This window comes from Balaenoptera musculus, chromosome 1 (genome assembly GCF_009873245.2).
Source record: "Balaenoptera musculus isolate JJ_BM4_2016_0621 chromosome 1, mBalMus1.pri.v3, whole genome shotgun sequence".
Classification (NCBI taxonomy): Eukaryota; Metazoa; Chordata; class Mammalia; order Artiodactyla; family Balaenopteridae; genus Balaenoptera; species Balaenoptera musculus.
In genome coordinates, this window is record NC_045785.1 from 139,937,506 (window position 1) to 139,963,569 (window position 26,064).

General features: G+C 39.0%; 2 protein-coding genes across 3 annotated transcripts in view; one reads left to right on the forward strand and one right to left on the reverse strand.

Moving 5' to 3' along the window:
* Positions 1–18,224, reverse strand: part of NIBAN1 (niban apoptosis regulator 1) — a 160,227-nt gene extending 142,003 nt beyond the window's left edge. Inside the window, exon 1 of the mRNA XM_036853490.1 lies at positions 18,010–18,224. Within this exon, the coding sequence (XP_036709385.1) occupies positions 18,010–18,064 (55 nt within the window). The 5' untranslated portion in view covers positions 18,065–18,224. The remainder of the gene's footprint in view (positions 1–18,009) is intronic.
* Positions 18,225–18,302: 78 nt separating this feature from the next.
* LOC118895928 (reactive oxygen species modulator 1-like) lies at positions 18,303–24,479 on the forward strand. Of its 2 annotated transcripts, none has more exons than XM_036853501.1 (2): positions 18,303–18,390; positions 22,948–24,479. In XM_036853501.1, the coding sequence occupies exon 2, from the start codon at positions 23,299–23,301 to the stop codon at positions 23,530–23,532; it is 234 nt and encodes a 77-aa protein (XP_036709396.1). In that variant the 5' UTR covers positions 18,303–18,390; positions 22,948–23,298; the 3' UTR covers positions 23,533–24,479. The 2 variants fall into 2 exon arrangements, with proteins under 2 accessions (XP_036709396.1, XP_036709405.1); XM_036853510.1 differs by having other exon boundaries at positions 18,319–18,390; positions 22,952–24,479.
* Positions 24,480–26,064: the final 1,585 nt, after the last annotated feature.

Below are 26,064 nucleotides of genomic sequence, written 5' to 3' on the forward strand. Positions count from 1 at the left end.
GACATTCATTGTCTATCTGATATCTCCACTTGGATCTCAAACATAGCATGTCCAAAAATGAACTCTTCACTCTCAAATGTGTTTCCCTCAGTCTTCCCTGTTTCAGTAATTTGCAACTCCATTCTTTATGTTGCTCAGGTCAGAAATCTTGGAGGTGTCCTTGAAGCCACTTTCTTTTCCTCCTATACCATAGACCTCATCAGCAAATCCTAGCAGGTCTACCTTCAAAATGTACTTATAACGCAACTACTTCTCACTACCTCCAGCTATCCCCTAGTCCAAGCCTTCCCTAACCTGGATCACAGATCTAGCTTCCTAATTAACCTCCAGCTTTCTCCCTTTTCCCTCTTACAGTCTGTTCTCTACACAGGAGTCAGAAAAATCAGATTATTTCACCCTTCTGCTCAAAACTCCCCAGGGTGTCTCTTCTCATTCAGAGCAAAAGCTCAAGTCCTTACAGTAGCCTGCAAGTCCCTCTGTGATGTTGCCCCACCCACCCCCTGCCCTCCATCTTCCATTAGCACTCATTGCTCATTCCTCTCTAACCACACTGGCTTCCCTGCTGTTCCTAAGGCAGGATAAGCTCCTTTCCAAATTCAAAGCTTTCGAACTTGCTCTTCCCTCTGCCCAGGATGTATCTCCCCGAGATATTCCTGTATCCCGCTCTAGCACTTCATTCTAATGTCAGAGAGGGCTTCCCTGACCCCTTATCTGAAGTAGCACCCCTCATCACACCCTCCTCTTCTCTGTTCTTATGTTTCTCCAAAATACTCATTACCACATACCATCTTATTATTTGTTTATTTTTCCCCACCAATACCTCCATGATAAAGTCCCTCAAGAGCAGTTTAGTGTGTTTTGTTCATCTCAGTTCATGAAACAGGGCACATTCTATTTGATGACTAAAAGGAAAGATACACAGTGAATGCCTCACCAGAAGAAATAGGTCTGTTCCATGACATTTTATAAGTTCATCCTAAGTAAGATTCTTTAGCGAGACTTAATCAATTATATGACTTGTTTCACTAATAGGAAAACTGAGGCCTAAAGACAAGCCCAAAGTCACATGGTAAGTGTTAGAACCAGGACTCAAACAAGTTCTTCTGTACCAAGTGTCATGCACTTGTCCCTAAAGTCCATGCTTTCTATTGAGTATGGAGCATGCCGCAGTCTCAACTCCATGAATTATAGAAAATGTGCGTCAGTTCAGTTCTGGTTCTAACTGGCTGACTAAGGATTTTAAGGGAAAAGACTTTATATGCTGTACAGTTTATTTAAAACCTTTTACTTTGGTTTTAGAATAAATAAGATAAACTATTGTAAATGATAAAACAGCTAACAGTTCAGAGTCTAAGTCCCTAAGAGTGTTAAGTATTTTGCAAGGATTAGCACAGTGAATACTTACAACCTCCATCTGGGGCAGTACTATGATCCCCATTTTACTGTTGAAGAAACGAAGGTCAGAGGAGGTTAGGTAACTTTAAAAGCTTGCACAGCTAGAAAGTGACAGGCCAGAACCTGAACTAGTAGTCTGCCCGCAGAGCCAATGTTCTGTTGAATCACAAAAGTTGCAGAGGTAACATGTTTGATAAAAGTTTTATAAGGATTTATCTGCTCTGTAAGTTCATTTTATTTTGTCCACTTTCCTGAAAATGGAACAGATACATATTATAAATACCATTTTGAAAATTTTTATTACAAACTTAGTCTTACACTCATTTGCAAAATATATCATTTCTCCTTTTAATTCACAATGCAAAGTTGAAAAAATATCCCTAGAGAAACAATGAGTTTGGCTCTCAACACATCTCAAGACGTCAAATATTTTCATAAAAACTGTACAGAGACACTAAGAGTTTGTGCTCTCTTTCTCAGACATCCATTGATGTCAATAACTGTGATGATCTGAAATAAGCAGAGTAGTTACAGTGTGCCTCAAGAGTTTCTCATGAAAGTGCCACAGAACAATACTGAAGAGAGGAAGTGCCAAAACATGAAACATGTTGGTAAATGGGTCACCAAGTTGTCATGGGTCAAGAGGCATTCCTTATGGCTCTTCCAGAACTTACAATTCTAGGGACCACTGAAAATGCAGAGAAATGCAAGTTTAGAGACATCCCAGAGTCTAGGTGACATATAATACTTTCCAAAGAGTGTTGAGTAAGAGGACTATTTATTTCAATTGCAACAGCAAATTATATGATTCAAGAAGCACTTACATTTTCTTAAATTCCTAAAAGGGGAAAACATGATTTATTGGCAATGCATCATTTAAGGTAAGGGTTTTTTGTCTAAACTCTTATCTTAAATATTATTTAAATACACAATGGCCCAAATGTGATCCTATGAAAACTGGTGCATCATAGAGGGAGAAGGAGCTGGAGGAAGGAAAAAACCCAGGGGAAGGAATATTCTGGAACAAAAAGGTCAGTAAAGACTCAAGACATCCTCTTAAATTTGGCTATAGAATCCACAGTGGGAGCCAAGAAGAGAAAACAGGAGAAAAGAAAATGAAGCCCACCATTTAGTTCTTTTAATTGCTCTCCACTGTGCTCCCTCCTGGCTGGAAGAAAGGGGTGATCATGTTAAGTACTAGGGTTCCACATGTTTCCATTCCTTTAACACAAAATCCAGAAGAGATGAGAATAGTGTAGCATTTCTTTATGAGCTTAAACATTCAATAGAGGGAAATACAGGGGGGAAGAATGATCTCAGGGCTCCTTTTATCTGGGATCATGAGGGAGGAAGTCAAGTATGAGCCAGTCTGTCTGCCCACCTGTGCCTGCAATTCTTCAGTAGCAAGAGGAAGCTGTACTTAAGGTTTAAACCTGGGGCTGAACAAGACATCAGATTGAAAGAAGAAACTTGCCATTTTCAGGATTTTATGTATAACTCTGAATTAGAGTGTATTCTGGTATGGACTGGAAACTTAAAGTTAGAGATTTTTGGATTGGTTTGGTTTGACTGAAATACCATGGACTATGAAAAGAGCTCTGTCCCAGGAGTGTGGGGACCTGAGTTCCAGCCCCACATCTGCCATTACTAGCTATGAAGATAGGAGAAACTCAGTCTCTCAGATCACAATAAAGTGATTGGGTTAGATGTTTGTCTCTAAGGTCCCTTGCAGTTCTGTGAATCTTTATTCAAGAGTAGGAGCCTAAAAGAATTATGTGAGCCATAAACATGAGTCTCAAATGTAATTTGAAGTTTTCTAGTAGCAGGTTAAAATTTTTAAATGGATTGGATTAATTTTACTTTATATTTAATGTATTTTATTTATATATGTATTTAACCCAGAAGGACCCAAATAGTATCACTTCAATATGTAATTGCTATTAAATAATATTACTAAGATATTTTACATTCTTTCCTTTGTACTAAGTCTTCAAAACTCGATGTGTATTTTATACTTGCATCATATCTTTATTTGGACTAGCCATATTTCAAGTACTCAATAGTCAAGTTTAGAGGGCTTGAGCTTTTCTTACCTAAAGATAAAGATATAGCTTATCTTCAAAGTGAGATTACATTTAAAGTAGAAAAGCTATTCATTAAAATGTTAGGGTCAACATATTGAAGAGATGTAAGGGAAGATGTGATCAACAAAGGGATTGGACTTTTGATGGTAATTGCCAAATGGAAAGATACAGAAGGAGGCTGTGTCATGTGGAAATTCAAGGGTTAGACAGAAATGATGTATGCCACCTCCAGGCCTAATAAAATGTTTGTACCTAATTCACCACTGTCCCTCTTCTCTTATCTAGACATATGCAGGTGTTCCGTTAAGGTCTATGTGGCCATAAGAATAATGGAGCCACCAGATCAGGGGTTCCTAATCTGGGGTCTATGGATGTTTATGGGATCTTCAGATAGAATTCAGGGAGTCCAAAAGTTGAATGAGGGTAAATAACAGCTTTATTTTTATTAACTTTCAACTCAAATTCAGCATTTCCTTCGATTATGAATGTAGGCAAACCACAGTAGAATTTAACAGTACTTGTGACCTCATCCTCAACAGAGATCACAGATGTCTTCTTAGCACATTTCATTAACTGCATATTCGTACAATAGCACTTCATCAAAGTGACAGCAGTTATTAGACCCACCACGAGACCTTGTCATTGACTGCATTAATAAAGAAGCACATATATTATTATGTCACAGATTTTTAATGTATTTCGATGTCTGTATTTCAATAAAATTGGTTTATTTTGTAAGCCTGTGTATTTTTTTTAATTTAAAAATATTATTCTGAGAAGGGGTCCATAGGTTTCACCAGACTACCAAAAGGCTCCATGGCACAATGCACTAGAGGGAAAGACTCTGGGTCCTTGAATGACCCCAATCCCCTTCTCCATCCCACACCAAATCACACTGGATTGTGTAATGAGTGAGAAATAAATCGTTATCATGTTAAGCCACTGTGATTTGAGGAATGTTAGTTTCAGCAGTTAGCCCACTCTAATGTACAACTGAAATGTGGCTTCAGGCCAATGCCAACTGGTTACAACTGTGACCAGATTCCATACACTGAAGAGACAGGCACTGGCAGTTACAAGCTGGTAAACTGGGTCTCAAAAAAAAAAAAAAAGACCCTCCCATGGCTGATTGATTGATTGATTGATTTTTGGCTGCTTGGGTCTTCGTTGCTGTGCGCAGGCTTCCTCTAGTTGCGGCGAGCGGGGGCTATTCTTTGCTGCGGTGCGCAGGATTCTCATTGCAGGGGCTTCTCTCGTTGCAGAGCACGGGCTCTAGGCACGCGGGCTTCGGTAGTTGTGGCACATGGGCTTAGTTGCTCCACGGCATGTGGGCTCTTCCTGGACCAGGGCTCGAACCCGTGTCCCCTGCATTGGCAGGCAGATTCTTAACCACTGCGCCACCAGGAAAGTACCCCCATGGCTGATTTTAAACTACCAATATGATGTCACTGAACTCTGAATTAGGAAGGATGCCCAGCCAGCGTGAGTTGACTCCTGGAACATCACTGGGACTACTCTCCCTATGACATTTCCTAGAACGGTGTCTTGCTATCACCCTCCCCTGGCTGGAGGGGAGAGGTGTGTGCAGAATCTTGAGAATAGTTGTTTAAAGGCTCCTATTTAAATCATCGTATCTGACTTTTTCATGATGAATAAATAAAGCAGAATACCTTAGATGCAGTAATTTGTGCATTCAACAAGCTGTTGAAAAGAATCTAATTAGTACTAATTACAATACTAGAGTGTCCCAACAAATTATAATGCCATTGCTTCTGTAGAGGCATTGTGTTTAAACACTCTGAAACATTAATTAGTCTACAGAACAAATGTGGGAGATAGGTATTATTCAGCAGTGTCTGAAAGCCAATTATTTACTCTGGGAAAGCCTGATGCTGTTCCTGATAGTAAAAAAAATTGATTCTCATAATAGTAGGATTGGGAAATTCCATAATTATATGACCTTCATTTCTGACCTTCCTTTATTTCACTGGGCATTACTGCTCTCCCCATTTTACATATGAGAAACTGAACACTGCCAGTTGACAGATCCAAAATCTACAGAGAATCCAGTTTCAGATTCAGCAAGTCCTCAGGAGATTATCATGCCTATTTTTCAAATTTGAAAGCTCCATTTATGAGTCTTTTGTGCCTTACTTCCCAAATATAAATATTTTCTTTTATAATGAAGAAGTTGTTTAAAGGCAGCATTTTGTTAGAGTTTTAAAGTGACCTACAATGCCTGCTTTCACCTATTTGTAAATTCCCTACTATGTTTTGCTAACATTTAGACAAATTTTACTTTCTGGATTAAGCTATTTATAATCTCATCCACTAAGAATATTCACTTCAAAAAAAAAGTCAAATCATTTGGGGTTAAGATATGGAATCAAGGGTTTAGTAAATGTTTCAAGGGATAAATTACTGGCTTATCTCATTTAAAGTTAATAAGTGACTGTTCAAATCTTATCAAGCTGATGCTCCTTTCCATCAGAAAGGAGCTATGTGGACAAGAAAAAGCTATGTGGACAAGATTTGTAATTTCTGGAAGAACATTTGATATTCCATTGCTTATTCTCTGAGAAATTTACTTGCCTGGAACATAGTAGGCACTCAGTAAATATTAGTGTTTAATGCTGTTATTATTATTATCATTCCTCAGACCAGGAGTTATCATTTTTAGTTAAGAATTGACATCCCAGTTGATATGCACAGGTCTTAGTTATACTCTAAAATTATCTGCTTTAAATTTAAATAGTACAATATATGTATATGTATAGCTGATTCACTTTGTTATAAAGCAGAAACTAACATACACACAAAAAAGTTAATAAAAAAAATTAATAAGCATAAAAAAAATTTTAATAGTACATTTCAATTAATGTTACTAATTTAATCCTTCTTTACAATGAAACCATTTAAAATATTTATACTCCAGATATTACACAATATTATTACCATTGCTAGTAAAATTTACCTTTATTCTAACTCTAAGCCTACATCTGTTTTGTTTAGGCCATTATTCAGACATACCTAACTAACTCACTCAGCATGACTTACATAGGAAATAATTTTTAAAACAAACATGTTCACTCGAAATTGGGAAAACTTCTGAGTTCTTTTGAGCTAATCATAGAAATTGTCACTTGCCCTATGTGAGCCCCAGAGGTAATGGTATGTGACCACTACTAACAGTGTCCTTTTCAAAAGAAAATCCACAATTTCCCTTCATTTCTGAGTTGATCCTGCTCATCTGTCCCGGCCCCAGACCAGCACCATCTCAGCAGTTCTTCATGAATATCTGCTCTGCTCCTCTCCCAAATCTATTGAGAATGTTGGTAGCAGGTAGTACAGCTACATTCTCCAACAGATGTTCCAACAGACTTCAGAAACACAGTATACATATTGTTCTTTCCTAGAGACTGGAGACAGGAATTATTATTTCTATCTTCCATTTCTCTCCTCATTGTGTTCATGTTTTCCTCTACTTTAGGAAATGGAACATATTTATAAAAACTGTCTTAACATCCTTGTCTGCTAATTTCATCATGTCTGTAATTCCTAAATCCATTCTATTGAAGGATTTATTTCCTTTGAGTTATGAATATTTTCCTGCTTCTTCATTTGCCTGGTTATCTTTGATCAGATTCTGGGTATTGTGAATTTTACATTGTTGAACGTATATTTTATTGTATTCCTATAAAGAATGTTGGACTTTGTTCAGGCATGCAGTTAAGTTACTTAGGATCAGTCTGATCCTTCTGAGGTTTGCTTTTACATTTTTTATTAGACAGGTCCAGACAAGTGTTAACGTCTAGGGCTAATTTCTGTTCACTACTACAATGCCCTATGTAATAGAAAGTCTTTCTGTTTCATTTTGTTGTTGTTGTTGTTGTTGTTTTAAGGTCTTTTTGTTTTGGATGATGGGAATGTAAACTATTCCCAGCCCTGGATGAGCACCAGGAATTGACTCTATAAAACCAGATACACATGATCTTCTATTCTAGAAAATGGTCTTGTATTATTTTTTTGCTAATTTTCTCCTCTTCATTTTCTTTGTTCTCTATTTCCTAGGACTTCTGTGAGTCAGATATTGAAATTTTTGGATTGACCCTTGAATTTTTTTTATTATTGCCTCTTCTATTTTCCATATTTAGATCTTTTTGTTCTATTTTCTCCAAGATTTTCTCAACTTTGTTTTCCAGAGCAACGATTGGATTTTTAAATTTCTTGATCATTAGATTTTTAATTTCCAAGAGATATTTCTTATTCTATTATTGTCATTTCTTCATTGCATCCTGAACTTGTTTTCCAAACTCAATACTTCTCTTATTTTTTAGGATATTCACTATAGTAAAAATTTTTTTTTCTCCTTTCATTCATTTATTAAGCAAATATTTATTGGTAACAAACCATATACCAGACACTGATCTCTCAAAACAAAGACCCTGCTCTTGTGGAGGTGAAATTGCTGATAGGCAGGCAATAAAAAACTAACAAATAAGTATATTTTATGTCTGTTAGTAATAAGTGCTATGAGGAATCCCCTCCATCAAAAACCTTTCCCTCTTGCTCACTACATTCCACCCATACCACCCTTTCTTCAATTCCTTCAGGTTCCTTCTCCTCTTCCCTTTCTATACACTGTTCTCTCTACTCAAAATATTCTTCCCCATCCTCCTGAGCACTATATCTTAAGTATATCTCATCTCCTTGCTCTATCACTACCATCAGTTTTCTGTCTCAATACCCTTTTTACTCCGTTCATAACATTTATCAAAACTCGTAATGTTGCTTACTTACCATTTAATAGCCATTCATGCTTCTTCCTTGCCAAGTGAGCCTTACTTTGTTCAGGTGTCCCTATAGCCATGTGCTTCAGTGAGGATAGGGCCCAGCCCCAGGCAGGGGTGAATCTGGATTAGTCTAACCAAATCATGATAATTCCATACTCTTTCCAGTGATAACTTAGGAAGGAATGTGTGACGCTCTTCTGATCAGTGGGATATAAAGGCAAGTCTGCTTGTAAGGCATCTGGAGAAGGTTTGTTCTTATAAAGAGACTCACAGAATAGATAGTCCTCTTCTTGGCCTCTGGGACATTGCTTTACTTAAGAACGTGATATCTTTTGCTACTCTAGTCATCTTTCAACCATAGGAGAGCTAGCCCACAGAGAGTAGAAAGATAGAAATAAGCTGACCTTTGATGATATCGCTGAGCCACTAAATTAGTCCTACCTTCATGTTTCTTTATGTTCCCATGAGCTCTACTTGAGAAATCTACTAGATAATGAGCTTCAAACACCAATGAGACATCAACATAAGGACTGATGTATTCAGTAATACTTACTTGGAAAACAAAGATTAAATGAGAAAAAAGAATATAATATAATGGTTATATGCCCTGACATAGTAAAATCATAAAATAAAATTGGGGGAGAATTGGAATAGCATATACAAAAATTTTGTTACTAATTCTTAAATCAGCTTGTTCAAAAGTTTTCTACAATCATAATTGATGGTGGTAGTATTCACATTATTCTCTGAAATAGTTGTATATATTAAGTGGGATAACATAGATAACAATTTGAGGATATTTAATTCTACCATCTATTGTGTCTTTGAGAACCAGGAAAAAGGAGATACAAATATAATGTAGAAGATATACCTTTTTTTTCACAGTCTGTCCACTAAAAAGGTCCAGAAATGGTCCAGAATGGCCAATCCAGTCATAGCAATGAGCCTCTCTAGGCCCAAACTGTCTTCTTGAATACCATTTTCCACTAAAAGAAACCAGGGATTCTTATAGATATTGCTTATTCCAAGTATGGAATAGGAAATAAATGTGATGAACCAAGAACATCTTGACCTACTGGAAGGCAAGGAAGCTATCAAATACTACTAGGGTAATTTCAAAAGGACTCAGGAGCCAACTTAAGAGGCTTTCATTGCCAATGATGGGAAATTTGGGCTTCAACAAGTATAAGAATTACAATGGAATTCATAAGTTTACAATGATATTTTTGAAGTTAATTGATCACCTTCAGGGGATGACAGGAAACCAACAAATTATCTTGGAAACTGGTAAATAAAATGAAAGGGTAAAGTTTTTATCCTGCCTTTCCTATATGAACTATCATATGAGACAACCAAATAGTAAATAAGGAAAGTATCACTCTATAAAACTATTCCAGCTAATAAGTGAAAACAAAGTGACATAATTAGAATATCACCATTCTTCAATCCCAGTGAATTAATGGGTCCTGGCAATGAGCATCAATAACCACTAACATCACAAAAAGAGACAACCAAATGTTACGTGCCTCCAAATGAAGAACACAGCACCACCTATAGCCTTGACAAAAGTATCAATCCTCAGTCTGATCACATCTCACTATCTCTCTGTCGATTTGTAGAAAATACAGGAGAAATGTGTGGAACTGCACCATGAACAAATTCCAGACTGTGGAAAACCCTACACGTCCAATAGCCCAGATCTGTCAACAGATCATTTGCAAGTAAAAGTCAGAGACGTAAGGGAAACCTGTAGATTAAAAGAAACTTAAAAAGATATTTTTATAATGGGCAAGACTAAACTATAGTGTTTAAAAATGCATTGTTGGATGATAAAACTATAGGAAATATAAGAAAGTCATTACTATAAAATCTAGGATGAGTAATGTGGTCATCTGTTACATTGGCAGCCCCTAACGAACCACAGCTCATGGTATTCATGACTTTGTGACTTTGTATTACTCTCCTCTTGCATCTGAACTGGCCCTGAGACTTGCTTTAACCAATAGAATGTGGCAGAGTAATACTGTGCTGTCCTAAGGCTAAGCCATAAGAAGCTCTGGCAGCTTCTAGAAGCTTTTGCATTCTTGCAAACCCTGACCTAGCATTTTAAAAGTTTAGGACCCTACTGGAAAGACCATGTAGAAAGTCCACCTGGAGAGACAGCTTACCCAAGTTCAGACCAGCCACCAGCCAATCTGCCAGCTGAATGGACTCACAGGACTGACTACTAGGAAATAAGTAGAATCACCCAGTGGAATCCGAGGCAGATAGCAGAACTGCGAGGAAATAAATAGTTCTTTTAGGAGCCAGTATCTTCAGGGGTAGTTTTTTTTGGAGAGACAAAGGGGTCTAAGATTGGGATGGGGTACATGGAGGTTTCTGGGATGGCTAGTAAAGTTCTTTCCATTTCTTGACCTGGGTGGTGGCTACAGGACATTTGCCTTGTAATGATGCACTAAGCTATGCATTTGTTTTGCATGGTTTTGAAGCCTATGTTTTATTTTTAAATAAAAGAAAAAAAATCCACATGGTTTGGCACAGAAACTTTTACTCTTTTTCCAAAATTCCTTTAGACTATGGACTTTTTAAAAAGGACTTCAAGGCTCCTAGTAAAAAACTATTGATTTGTTCTGATCCTATCTACAGCAGTATCCAAACAACATCAAGCATAGAAGTATAAACTGCTTTGGGTCTTAGACCTTGCAATTTGCAAAACTGAATTAATTTCTTTCATATATCTAAATCTTTTCTTCTCTCCTGTAAGTGAGAAAAAACATGTAGTACCAAAAAAAAAAAAAAAAAAGAGGCACTTTTATAACCTGGCCTGCAATTTCTTATTGGCAGCAACTTGCTAGTCTCTTTTTAAAATGAATTTTCCAGTTTCAAAGGAGAAAATCTGTATTGCATTTGGGACTGTGTGTGTGTGTGTGTGTGTGTGTGTGTGTGTGTTTTAGTTTGGAACTGTTAGAATTTCAGCCCTCATGTCATATGTCTTACTAAAGTGCTTTTAACAGACTGTGCCAGATGAATTGTCCTCTTTTATTCTTTTGTCTTCCTTTTCATTATTATCCTCACCTCTGACTTCATTTTCCATTTCACAAGGCAAACTGCTGCATGTACCTTTTTTCTTAAAATGGTGTTAGTTAGCTTCACTGACCAAAAATATTAAAATTTCTGATTAGGAGTTTAAAATTCACTGTCATAATGCACGTTGCATATTTTGTAAAACTTTCACAGTGCATTTGTTTTAATTAAATTAGAAACTACTGTCACAAATTGTGCTCCTCCTGTTGCACTTTTTACCTGGGAACCCAGTTCAGATCTTTCCAGAGAACAACAGAGTAAAACCATAATCAGTTCAGTAGTCCACAGCAAAAATAAATAAAAATCACTATTGTCATTCTAGGAGTTACTATTACTAAAGCACCAGTGATGAAGTGATCCTCTTGTAGCCAATGTCCATAGGTAAAAAAAAAGTGTTTTATCAAAACCAGATCTTGATTTAGCATCTGACTCTATGCGTTCATCAAAACACGAATTGGGACCAAAGAGGGAAGATCACTCTTTCTTCCAAAAGCACGGGAGAAAATATTGAATTGTCTCAGCCTAGGGTCTTTATTTTTGATGAATCTAAGAACCTTAATTCACATTAAATTCCCAAAGTCTTGATTTCCATTCGCAAAGACTAAAGGTAGTAGAAAGTAATAGTTGCCACCAGAAATTCCTAATCTGCAAGTTTTCCTAATGCAAAACTCCTGCCAGCTTCATTAGTAGATTGTCATTTTTTTTTAATAGTAATCTTTTATTTATTTATTTATTTTTATACTTATTTTTGGCTGTGTTGGGTCTTCGTTTCTGTGTGAGGGCTTTCTTTTTTAGTTGCGGCAAGTGGGGGCCACTCTTCATCGCGGTGCGCGGGCCTCTTCACTATCGCGGCCTCTCTTGTTGTGGAGCACAGGCTCCAGACGCGCAGGCTCAGTAGCTGTGGCTCACGGGCCTAGTTGCTCCGCGGCATGTGGGATCTTCCCAGACCAGGGCTCGAACCCGTGTCCCCTGCATTAGCAGGCAGATTATCAACCACTGCGCCACCAGGGAAGCCCAGATTGTCATTTTTTAAATTAAAACATAATGTGGTCAATATACCTTTGTGCATTATTTACACTGGGCCCTCTCCTTCTTCTTTTCTCCCGTCCCTGCTGTTCCCACCTGAGGCACTGCAATTCCTCACTTCTTAGGAGAACCCATTTATTTCTACAAATTAGGAACTGAGACAAATACTAATGGTATAATTCTGACCCACTTCCTACTTTCTTTGGATTAACTTTTCTTGAGGGGGACCTAGTAAGGCAGCACTTAGTGTACTGGCTAGAATGCTTTGGGCCATAAATAACAGAAGAAAATTATATTAGTTAGGATAAGTTTGACTGTGGATAACAGTAATAGCACAGATAACACTAGCTTAAGTAAGATAGAAGTTTATTTCTCCCTTATTATGGTCCAGAGGTAAGTAGTCCAAAGCTGGTATGTAAGTTCTACTACATGAAGTCCTCAGGAGCCTAGGCTCCTTTGTCCACTTATTCCACTTTGCATGAATTCCTTCTTAAAGGACAAGCCATAGTCCAAGGTGGCTGCTCCAGTCACGTTCGCAATCTAGCCAGCAGTATGGAGGACAGGACAAAGAAAGGCACACCCTTTCCCTTTAAGGTCACTTTCTGGGGACTGCATACAGCACTTCTACCTACATCCCATTAGCCAAAACTCAGTTACATGACCCTATCTAGTTGCAAAGGAGGCTGGGAAATATCTTTATTCTAGGAATTCGTGTGGCCAGCTAACATTTGGAGGTTCTATTATTTTAAAAAGCAAGAGAGAATTATATTAGGGGATAACTAGCAGTCTCTAGCAGCCCAACTCAAAGAGGACTTAGTATCTATCATAACAAGAAGTACTCAAGAGTAGGGCAGGCAATCAGCGAGGTTTGTTGGACTCCAGCTTCTCCTCTCTGAGACTGCCTCAGCCTGGCACTGCTCCAGGTGTTGCCTATGTCTTAAGCTAGTGCCCCTCCTGCTCATCAAGATAAAAACAGCAGTTCCAGGCATCACATTTCAGATGCAACAAAATCCAAAAGAAGGAGAGAAAGAATACATCTCTTCCCTTTGTCTCCTTTTGAAAAGGGAAGAAAGTTTTCTTAGAAGCAGCCAGCAAAGTTCCCTTCAAGCTTCAATGGACAGGGACTTCCCTGTTGACGCAGTGGTTAAGAATCCACCTGCCAATGCAGGGGACACAGGTTCGATTCCTGGTCCAGGAAGATCCTACATGCCTCAGAGCAACTAAGCCCGTGTGCCACAACTACTGAAACCCACACGCCTAGAGCCCCTGCTCCACAACAAGAGAAGCCACTGCAATGAGAAGCCCATGCACCACAACGCAACTAGAGAAAAGCCCACACGCAGCAACGAAGACCCAACGCAGCCAAAAAAAAAAAAAAAGCTTCAGTGGCCAGATTTCATCACAATCCCATGCCTTGTATACAGTTGACCCTTGAACATCGGGGGGGGGATGGGTGTGAGGAGCCCCCACCCTCTGCACAGTTGGCCCTCCATATATGCGTTCCTCAGTAACTGCAGTTCCTCCATATCTGTGGTTCCACATGCCCAGATTCAACCAACTGTGGATCATATAGTACTGCAGTATTTACTATTGAAAAAACCCTGCATATAAGTGGACCCATGCAGTTCAAATCCATGTTGTTCAAGGGTCAACTGCAATCACTGACAAGAACACACCACCATGATAGGCATGGACCAACCAGCACCCATCTCTCAGAAGCCATAAGTGGGGCTAGCCTCTCTGAAACAGAGGGCTGCCCTAACAAAATTGGGGCTCTGTTATGAAAGAGGAATGGGGAAAGGATGCTGGGTTGGCATCTAATAGTGTCTACCACACTCCGTATCCTAAAATTCCATTACAATATACAGTTGACCCTTGAACAACATATGGGTTTGAACTCTGTGGGTCCACTTACTTTTTTTAATAGTAAATACTACAGCACTACATGATCCACAGTTGGTTGAATCCGTGGATTTGGATCCATGGATAGCAAGGAACCGCAGTTATGGAGGGCTTACTATAAGTTATACACAGATTTTCGACAGTACAGGGGGTCAGCACCCCTAACCCCCATATTGTTCAAGGGTCAACTGTACTTTTACTAGAGATAAATTGAACTCTAAGATTACATCAGACCAGTTCTTTTGCCCATCTCCTACCAACAAATTACAGCTGAAGAACAAGCAAATGTGTGGACTAATAACTACGCATCTAGGTTGAGTAGACTGCAAACTCCCTATCTTCCATTCACCTGGTCTAGGGAGACTTCACTCCAGACACTATAATCAGCATAAATTTCACATACAGCCACCTAAGTTAACCCTTATGGTATAAATATGAGAAAATTCCTCTGAGAGAAATACATGTTGTTTTTAAGCTGAAACTCATTTCTTACTTTATAAGCATCAGATCACTGATGAGTACTTCAGAGGAAGCCGCTTTACAGGTTAGGTGTGGCTGACAATGCGACAGTAAGTCTAGGAGAAGAACAGTTTTCCTGACTGCTATTTGCTGCCACCAAGCCTAGAGGTGTCCTCCAGCATCCCCCAGCCCACCCCAAGAACCCAAGTATCCCTCAGTTCTCAGCCGCAGCATTGATTTTCCAGTACTTTTCCGGCCCTCCACAGGACATATGTGAGAGTTTTCAAGTTTGTTTTCTTTTGATTCATCAACAGTTCAATGGTAATTTTTTAAAGGAAATAAAATTATTGCCTTAACAGGAAAACACTGTGTTTTTTGAAGCTGTAGTTCACTTTTAGGCATACCAAAAGTTTAAAAGGAAAAAAACACAGGGCAGAAAAAAGAGAAAAGTGCCCTAAATTGACCACTGATGCCGGGATTTTATGAGCTTTCTTTCTCATTAAAGCAAGATCCTTTTAGGCCACTGCTAAAAGCATTCCTGACGGCTAACAGATGACACTACCCATGTGATTACAAGTTGGTCTTAGTATTGTTTATTAATAGCAACATCTCATCAAGGGAAGTTACCGAAAGACTTCTAGACACATCCCCAAAATGTATTCTGTTGTTAAGAAACATGAGCGCGGTACTAATTTTCAAAACTAACATCTTTAGAGATGAAGTAACTCCTTTAACACTTCTGATGCCCCTTTACCTAGAGATTTACCAAATCTTAAGAAATAATGTACTTTCAAAATATCCATGGGACAAAGACACTATTAACACAAAGTTTTGAGGCACACAAACCAAATGGCAGCTGTTAAATGATTTGGCCAAAAGTAAGTGCTGATACAGAATCATTAGCCTACTAGAAATACAGATGCTCATAACACGTACAAGATTAAGTTAGCAAAATTCACACCAAAGGTATTGACTAGTTATTCTCCATGTTGGCAAAGTTTATAAAGCTTGAAAGAAAGTTATTTTCTCAGCTACAGGAGCTTTCAAATCTATAATATTTCACTGGCGGCTGCTTTATGAGAAAGGTCATAAAATCGTGCTTAAACTTTACTGTCATACTTTCAATTGTTCTGCTTACAATTAAATCAAAGTTTGAGAATATTTGTGGGCTAACGGATGGGCAAAGCAGTGAAGACAGGGTTATGGTTTTTTTCAGGGATCTGGGGCTTCAAAACCATCAGGAAATCACAGCCTCATGAACGTCTTTTGCTCATGCACTAACAATTCACAACACCATGCATTTTTCCAGTGCTCTTTTCTCTTTTTGGCAAGACTAGTATTCTCAAATGAGGCAACTTCTCATTTTCTCTGGAGGTATTCTGACTTTAACTCTTCTCTTCCCTCCACCCCTACATACCTTGAAAGTGCCCTCCCAAACAAATAATGAGGAGATATAACTGAACAAGACTAGAGGATACAATGACTGTCACACAATCTGCTTATAGTTTTATGCATTCGGAACGCATTTATTACAAGTCCTTCCTGCGTACTAGCTAGCTCATATTTTTGTATGTGTCATAATTTAATTTCAGAATGAAAAAGGTAACACATTTTCTTATCACATGAGTACAATGCTTGTGTCAGCAGCAACGTCCATGATAACCATGAAGTCTTCTTCAAGCAAGTTAACCCCCGCACATTGCGGGACTTCCACTGATTACTGTAGATGGCCATGCTGCAACTTGATGTGTTTCTATGCTTTTCAGTGAAACAAAGTTTTATAAAATAAATGCCATAAACATATTTTGCTAATAATTAAATGCAAGTCCCTTCTCACAACGTTCTAGTACATTGTTCTTTCAGTCCCCTGCACATTGGTGTAAATAACAAGCATGTAGCCAAATTTGTAAGATTAAGGCAGACTTGGTTTAGCTCTTTTTCTAATATAAATAAGTCACCCATCTTTTCCCCATTTTAAATAAACGACAGCAAAGGGATACTTGACCAAGTTTTATTCCCTGACAGTATGGGTTGTTGATGATCTTCTACCTCTCAAAGCACCAGAGCAGAGGTCTGGAAAATCAGTTAAATTGCTCTCAAGTGTCCTAATTTGATATCCTTTTTAAATGGTTTTAAATGTTGTGGTGACTGAAAGCAAATTTGGAATAAGGACTCTAAATAAATGCTTTCCTCTTAGGAAATGGTTCAGGGGCCAGAAAGAGGTACCAGAAAGAACTTTTTTTTTTTTTTTTTTGCAGAATTAGGGTAAAACCTAGAGTATAATACCTAGTTTAGAAGGTATTTCTAAAGCCAGAAAAACACTAAACTCACAAGATAACCAACTGTTAGGTAGTGGTTGTTGGCAAGGTTTGCGGGGGAGGGAAGAGAAAGAGGCCAGTTACACCTAGGAGATAAAGAATCATGATTTCCTGCAGTTTCAGCTCAGTTTGGGTTTTGTTTTCTTCTGCCCCACACTCTTTACTGTATCACTATATCCCAGAAAGGCTGTCGAATGAGTTTCTCCCCATCAACAACTTTAGCAACTGTTACCCAATATGCCAGTGTTCCTCTTTCGGTTTCCCCCAACCTCCCACCCCCGGGAAGAGAAGGGAACCGCACAACCTGGGAGCCTGATGACACTGTCCTTTCTGCCTCTGATGAAACCATCCCACAAGTGACACTATGAAGCTCAAGTAAAGCTGTGGCCGACGCTGCGTCTTACAAAACCAGGCCAGGGAAATTCTGCCTTATATGCCGGGAATCCCCAGGGGAATCTCTAGAAGCGAGGGGACATCCCCACTGTTCTCTCTGCGGCAAGTTCGGAAAGAGCTCAGAACTGAGTCCAATGCCAGGTACAGGACGGCGAGGTGTTGCTGGGCCGGGGGCGGGGTGTGCAGAACAGACACCGAGGCGGCTCGAGTGGAGGCAGCTGGGTGGTCCTCCTCTCCGCAACCTGCACCTGCGTCTCCCAACCGCCCGGCGGCGCTTCCCTAAGCACCCCCAGCCCCTTCGCCCTGGCTGCCCCGCACCCCACCCGGGCCAGGGCGCGCGGGCCGAGCTGCCGTCCGGTTGCGGGAACCCTGGCTGAGCGTCCCGTGCGCCCCTGTCATCCCCGCGCCCGCCGCTGGAGAGCGGGCCGTGGCGGGCAGGGGCGCCGCGGACGCCGCTCGGGTCGCCCCCTCTGGGGCCAGTGCCCGGGGGCCCAGCCTGGCCCAAGGCTCCGGGTGGACGGGCGTCGCGCTCCGGGAAGCCCCCGGCGGGCGTACCTCGGATGTAGGCGCACTTGCCCTCGTCCAGCTGACTGGAGGCCGAGCCGCCCATGGCGACGGTGCGGGAGAACGCTGAGCGCCGCGGCTGCCCGGCCCAGTCCCCGGGCGGGAGAGACTGACACTCCCGTCGGCGCCCGCTGCCCGCTCCTGGAAGCTGATGCGACGGAGATCTGAGCTCTGCAATTAAAGGGCAAACTTCCTCCAAGAGGCGCGGCCTGCTGGGGCGCCTCCTCCGGGTCCGCGCCCTCTGAGGATCTGTGGGCTGGCCCGGGGCTGTCTTCCCGCCTTCGCTTCACTGGGGAGCTCCGAGGGGATGTCTGGTCTGGAAGGACTACTTCCCGCTTCTTCTCTTCGCTGCCTTCTTATTTTCACCTTGGGGTAAGAGGACAATTTCCCTAGTGACTGGAAACCTCTGTGAGCTGGAACCTTCCCCCTCACATCTCACGAGGTGGAGTTCCAGAGCTCCTTGCTTTGCACGCCCTCCTCTCCGGTACGGAAGCAACAGTTCTTCTCAAGTATAACCTAAGAACTTGTTAGAAACGCAAAATCTCCGGCACCTTTCCTCTCTACCCCTCTACACACACACACACACACACACACACACACACACACACACACACACACAGCGCCCCAATTAGAACCTCTGGGTGTGGAGCCCAGCAATCTGTTTTCACAGGCACTCCAGGTAATTCTGATGCCTGTTGACGTTTGAGAAACCAGTGGTAAACTGTCCCTTCCTGCAGCCAAGAAGTTGGACCAAGGAGGGAGTGGGGCATGAAGGAGAGAAAAGAGAGAAATAGAAAAAGCTAGGGAGAACCGAAGGCTGGGACTTGATCAGAGTCTGCTCTTCACATCTTTAGGTTCGGTTCCTCCCCTCCGCAAACTAGAAATAGTTCATTAGAAAGGGCACTTGTTCTTTTCCCACAACCACTGTTTAGCTTGGCAGCTTCTCCCAAACGAGAACCAGCTTGGTAGAAGGGTCACCACTCATTTCTTCCTATTCTTAGCAGTCAGATTTTAGTGATTCCTGTTGACTTAACCTCCAAGGTCGAATGGTCTGTTCACACAAGAACCAGGCCTGTGGAGGACTTTGAAGGCTTTTCCCTCCAAGGTTAATTATCTAGCATTTTAGCACAAAGATTTCTCATACCTCACACCCAGTCTCTCACACCTTACGTTCCAATCCATCAGTAAATCCTTTCAAATCTACTTTCAAAATACATCCAATGTCCAACCATTTCTCATCCCCTCCACTGCTATCAACCCCATCATTTCTCACCTGGATGATTACAATAGCCTCCTAACTGGTCTCCCTCCTTCAGAGAAAAAGCCACAAAGTCTATCACAGACATTCGGCGGGACTTCCTCTCTGCCCTCATCTACCACACACTCTCCCTTCCCCTTGCTCTCTCTATTCCAGCCCTACTGGCCTTTTTGCCTCTTCTAGGACACACCAAGCTCAGGGCCTTTTTTGCACATGCTCTTTCTTCACCTAGATTTCTCTTCCCTCGGGTAATTCACATGGCTTACTCTCCAACTCTCTCACTTCATTCATATCTCTACTTAAATGCTAACACCTCCGAGAGGCTTTTCTTAACCCCCTATTTAAACACCAGCCTTCATCTCTCTGCCTCTTACCCTTTCTTATTTCTATTCATATCACCTAGCATCATCTGACATGTATTTCATTGTCTGTCTCTCCCCACTGAGATGGAAACTCCATGAGGTCAGGGACTGTCTTTGTTGATACTGTTGTTTCTTGGGGTTTTAAAAAAATTATTTCTTTTCTTTTTTATTATTATTATTTTTCTTTAAGGGCAGGGATTTTTATGTTCTCTGATATATCTTAAATGCCTAGAACAACACCTAGCACATAGTAGGTGCTCAGTGGATAGCTATTGAATAAGTGAATGCATGAAATACAAAATGTAAGAATCTGCAGTCAATGAAAGCTGTGATCTCAATGAATAAAGAGCATTTCCAGATAACTATTCAATGATTTAACAATTCAATGTTCAACTCTGTTCTCAATATTCTAGTTGGCTCTATTAAGTATACTTTCTCAGAGTAGTAATTCCTTTCATTATGTAAATTGCTATAATTATGCCTCAGAATACTGTTATTGTTATTAAAGAAAACTAGTTTGGATCTCCTGCCAGAGTATAGTTTTAGCTTGTCACCTCTTATTTGGGAATACACTGAGAAAAGACTGATTATACTGATCTATCATTCTTTGCTCATTTGTAGCATTCACAGAATGAACAAGGTACAAGGAAGGACTTTGTATGGTGTAGTTATTAACAAGCTTTGTAACCAGACAGTTCCAGCTTGGAATCCTAACCTGATAGATAACTTAATAGCCATGTGACCTGGTCAAGTTTCTTAACTTACCTGTCTTAGTCTCCTTATCTGTTAAACGGAGCTAAGAACACTTACCTCATAGTATAGTCAAAATTAAATTTGACTGGGTCTGTGAAGCACTTAACATATTCCGAGGAACATAAGTGTTCAGTAAATGGAAACTAGGATTGTTATTATCAGTAAGGACAGAGTGGTCAAAAACGCAATTTTCTAGAGAAAGTGTATTTTAATTGGACCTTGAAAATCATTCATGTTACATTAAGCAAGAACTTCTGCTCCCTTTTTTCCCCAAATTAAAGCTCTTTTTCCCCAATCGGTTTACAGGAAAAATTAAGGAATTCATTATTTTAGTCATAGTATTTAATATTTGCAAATCCTATGTGGGAATCATTTTATTAATCACACACTAAAATGAGTCTCCAAGCAGTTCAATAACTTTATGAACCAGATTCAACTTCATATGATTCAAATCAGCTAGTTTAGAAAATTTCCTTTGCAATGTTAGTTTTTGTATTGCATCAGTGTTTTTGGTCTTAAAATACTCTTGAGACCATTTCTTTCAGGTAAGTTTCACATACTCAAATGATTACCTTTTTTTAACATCTTAATTGAGATATAATTCACCCATTTAAATTACTTTTTAAAGGAACAAATTAGTTTAATAGACATTTAGCACGTTGAAAATGTGACTGTGTTTTGGGATTCCCTTGCATATCATAGAACTTTGAACCCCTTGTTTGCCATGTTCTCATTTGAGTTAGTGACATCTGTCTATTTGGGAATTTAACTGCCTACAGAGCAGGGACAATCTCAAACTGTGCATTTCCCCAAGTACCTTGTACTGCCCTATAATATCGGAGTAGAAACTCTGTAATTACTTGATTGACTGGTAAGTACAGTAGGTCACATCAGCTGTCTAATTTAATCTTCACAAAAACCCGTTGAGGTAGGCACTATTATTATCACCATTTTACAGGTGAGGAAACCAAGATTAAGAAGTTTAAGGAACTTATCGAGGTCACCCATCACCTGGGCTTATCTGACTCCAGAGTTCATCCTCTTAACCATGATACTGCTTCTTTTATTTTGAATCTTGCTTTTGTTTATTTACATAAGTAACCAGGTTTTACTATAGAAAAATTAGACACTACTGATAAACAAAAAGAAAAAAGCTGGAAAATTCACCCAAATCCCAACATCAATATCTTTAGATAACCCCAATTACCAGTTTGATGTAGATTCCTACAAATTTACATACAAATGTATATGCAATTATAATTTATAACTATATATACATTTATTTATAATTACTTATTTATCAAAATGAAATGATGTTCTATATGTATTCTGTAATCTGTATCATAATTTTTCATCTGGAATATTTCCATCTAAATATTTAGATGTAGGTCCATGATAGTTCATTGTATAAATGTAAATTAATTCACCTATCTACTAGCAATGGATGCATACCTATTTCCCTACTCCTCAATCACACTGGACATTGTCATATCTTTTATTATTTATTATTATTATTTTCATTATTCCTTTTAATATTTGGCAATTTGGGGAGTTGAAATTGGTATAACGTTCTATTGTTTAATTTTGAAATTCTTAACGAGAAGGTTAATTATTTTTTCCATGGATTTTCTGGCCATATGTGTTCCTTTCTGAATTGGCTATTGTTATACTTTTCCATTTTCCTATTGACTTCTTATTCTTATTGATTTGTAAGAGCTTTATATATATTAAAGACATTTACCTGTTTAACACACACTGCAAATTAAACATATTTTGCTTATTAAAACATATTTCCTTATGTTCTTTATTGAATAATCTTCTTTGAAGGTTGTGCTAAACATAGGCAAATTGTTAAATCAATTTAATTTGTCTCTGACCCTCTCCCATCTTTACTTAACACTCTCTTCCCCTCTCCTCTTTATACAATTTCTAAAGAAGGCCTAATCTTATCAACAATACCTGTTATAGGTTGTTGTACAAAATAGGGTTAACTATTGAAAGTCATTTTATGAACTGTTTTTGTTTTTTTTAAATGAAGCTCCTTCACTTACTAACAAGATTGTTGCAGTACTCTAATATGTTCTGTCTTTTTCAGGGGTATAAGCTTTAGAAGTCCTCATTCTGATACTGACTTGCCACATGACTTGGGGAAATAGTTTTTAAGCTTTATATTTCTTTTCTTCAAATTGGGTATCTGAAAATTAAATGAGATCATATATGTAATGCACTTATTACATATGAATATGTCTAGCACATATTTAGCACTCTCTAAATGACGCTAGCATGGTAAGACGTAATAAATGAAAAGGTGTTTTACTAACTGGTTATTAATTGCTTTTATTAACATATCAATGTTAGTTCTTTTTATTCTTGTGCTTATTATAGTACCTTTAATTTGTGACCAGCAAATCACACTTTCCAGGAGGCAGGGCATTAGGATCAATTTTGAAAGGGAAAAAATGTGCCCATTATGTTTTAATTGTATATTTGAAAGACACAAAAACCTGTTTTTGTAATACAAACTGTAGAAAATTAACTGGATAAAATCTTTTCTAGAAAGAATATGTAGAAGATGGAATCCAACTTCTTCTCATCACTGATTCTTGAGGGGAAGTTTCAGAAGCTCCAAGGATGTGTGGAATTTTTATTAGAAAAATATATTTTTTTAATTGAGAAACATTACTTTTGCTCAACCTGCTTGTCAAATATGAATCATCACAATTTTACGTAGACTTCCAGCATTGTGCAAGACCTTAGACATAGAGTAGAAGTCAAAGTATTTTAACAGAAACTGATAAAGGCTTAAAACTAAGGATGACAAACTCTAGACCCGATGGGGCAGTTAGATGTGTATGGACCAATCTTCAAATCTGACAAAGACCAAAAGTGACCAAGGCCACAAGCGAGATGCTGGTGGCCTTGAGTCCCTACGCACAGTTCCAGCCAAGCTGCTTCCACCTCGTGAAGATGGGTTTTGTGATAGGTTACACCACGGGCATGGCGGCGGGGGCGCTCTTCAGCATCTTTTCCTGTCTCAGGATCGGAATACGGGGTCGGGGTTTGATGGGCGGTGTCAGGAAAACCATGATGCAGAGCGGCGGCACCTTTGGCACATTCATGGCCATCGGGATGGACATCTGATGCTAATCAGGGCAGTGGTTGCCCACTACATCCACCCCCTCACATCAGTCCCAGTCCGTGTACTATAATAAAACAAGTCTTTGATTTAAGAAAAAAAGTTGACAAAGACCAGACCAGCATAGTTGCCCTTGTGAAATCTATAACCATATTATTGCCATAGATAAACAGATTATAGGGTTCTTCTGAAGGCAGGACTCTAAACTACCTTGTACTTGGCCAAGTTGTTAGTTTAGTACTAGTGCACAAAGAAAAGAGTGCCACCTGCTGGACCAGCAATGATACTCCCTCCCGAGCCAGGGCTACATGGCAAGGAAGACAGACACAGACTCTGATCCAAATCAAATTCATATGCTTGCCTTTAAATTAGTTTAACAGACATTTGGCATTATTCAGCTATTCCTTATAAGCTTCTTTTGCTCAGCTGACAAATGAATTGTTCTTCCAGAATAGACTTTTCCTGTCGAATATATCTGGGGGGGCTAATTCAATTATTTTATATTTCAAGATTATACTTACTGCTTATAACACACAGTTTGACATTAAGTATAATCCATTTTGTAAAGCACTGTCTCTTGACTATTTCCTCTTGCAGTCTCAGTTCACTCTTTTCTTTATAATGCAAGTCACCAATACATTAATTCCCCTAGTCATGTATCAATAGTTGTGAAAAGTAATATGCCAGGGCTCTGACTTCTATCTGGCATGCTTGAATGGGGAGATGGGAGGAAGTATTGGCAAGGAACCCCAGGGGGATGCAGGAACAGTGGGACTGGTCCATCAAGGTGGGGATGGATATTATATCACTGATATTGTTTAGAATTTCTGCACATGATGATAAAAAAAAATGCAAGCTGACTTAGTTTTATTATTTCTTTTCTGTTCTCTACAATGTATCTCTTATTGCCTGAACCAAGGACAGACCACTCTCACAGCATCTTCCCAATACACTGCCAAATATTTCCACTCACAAATAGTGTGAGGAGTAGGGCAGAGATGTCCAGATTTCTATGCCTTGTGTATGAAAGAATGTATGCTTCTATATTGGCATGATTTAGTGAACCTGATTAAAACTGTCTTTATCCACACTGCCTTAAGTCCTTTTCTTATTATGACATTGTACCAATTATCAGTTCATTTATTGATAAGTTGCAAATGATAAAGCTATCATTTTAAATACCTTAAGGTGAATCAATTTAATCAGATTACATTCTCCTAAAATTTAGCTAAGATCAGCTCACTGCAGGAATAACAGTTTTGAAGGAGAAAAAGAGTAATCTAGGAGTGTGAGGACCTTTGAAATACATTTTGTTAGTTTGTTTCCAAACTGGGCCAGTCAGAATCTTGCCTAGGATTTCTCTATTGTAGCTATTGAAAAAGAACCGTTTCTTTCCCCTTGGGTTGATAAACTGGTAGGGTATGAATCCTGAGCTGCTAGTGAACATTAGTTCACCAGGAGAGGCCCTGATTGAAAGAGAAGAATTCTCTGATGACATTACATTAGTTGAGTTCTGGCTTTCCCAGTTACATGAAACAATAAATATTCCCCATTTTTGTTTAAGTAAGTTTGAATTGGATTTCTGTCTTCCTTCCCAACCAAAAGCATTTTGACCAATATATAGTGCTTTAAATATAGTGCTTGTATGCAAGATTAAAACATTATATAGCTATTTATATATAGCTCTTTATATAATTGATTAAAGCAAATATAAGTAGACATTGCTTTCTATGAGTGATTTGTAGCCTATGCCAACAAATGGCAGTTAGCACAATATATAACAATTTGCTTTGCTTTTCTTAATCATTTTTCATTCTCTACAGTTTTGAAAGTGATTTATTTTCATTCTAGACATTTGATTAATGATTGGCTCTACATATACACTAATTCCAATTCAAATTTAAAACCAGCTGGCTCAAATTTTGACAAGAGAATTAGCAGTCCTCTGCACATCTCGACCTGAATATATACAAATTTAGTTCCTTATTAATCTCTTTTTTAAAAAATTAGATTCATAAAATTCAAAATTTTAGTTTAAGTCAAGGTGCAATTAAATTTGGAAGCATGGCAGAGTTTGGATTAAAACTAAATCAGATTGGCAGGAAATCTGCAGCCTTAATGGCTACGTTTTACATCACGTTATTAAAGTTATAGCCACATAAATTATGTCAGTTTATCCTAGAATTCTTGAAAATTAACTATGGTAATAGCGATAATAACTTTAACTTAAAGGGAGCCCAGTGTAGATAAACTAAGCAAAATTGAGAAAGCGGTTGTGAAAGTGAAGTATCAGTAGAAAATCAGCTGGAGAACAAGAATAGCATTATTAACCTTCTAGGTTTTCTGTTTGTTGAGACTGATGTGCTATAATCTTGATGGTGATGACTTGGCCTCCAGTGCCTAGAATGGTACCAGGCTATGGTCAGCACTCAGAAGAAGCTTGTTGAATGAATGAATGAATGAATGAATGCTCTTCATGGGACTTCCCTGGTAGTCCAGTGGGTAAGACTCTGCGCTCCCAATGCAGGGGGCCTGGG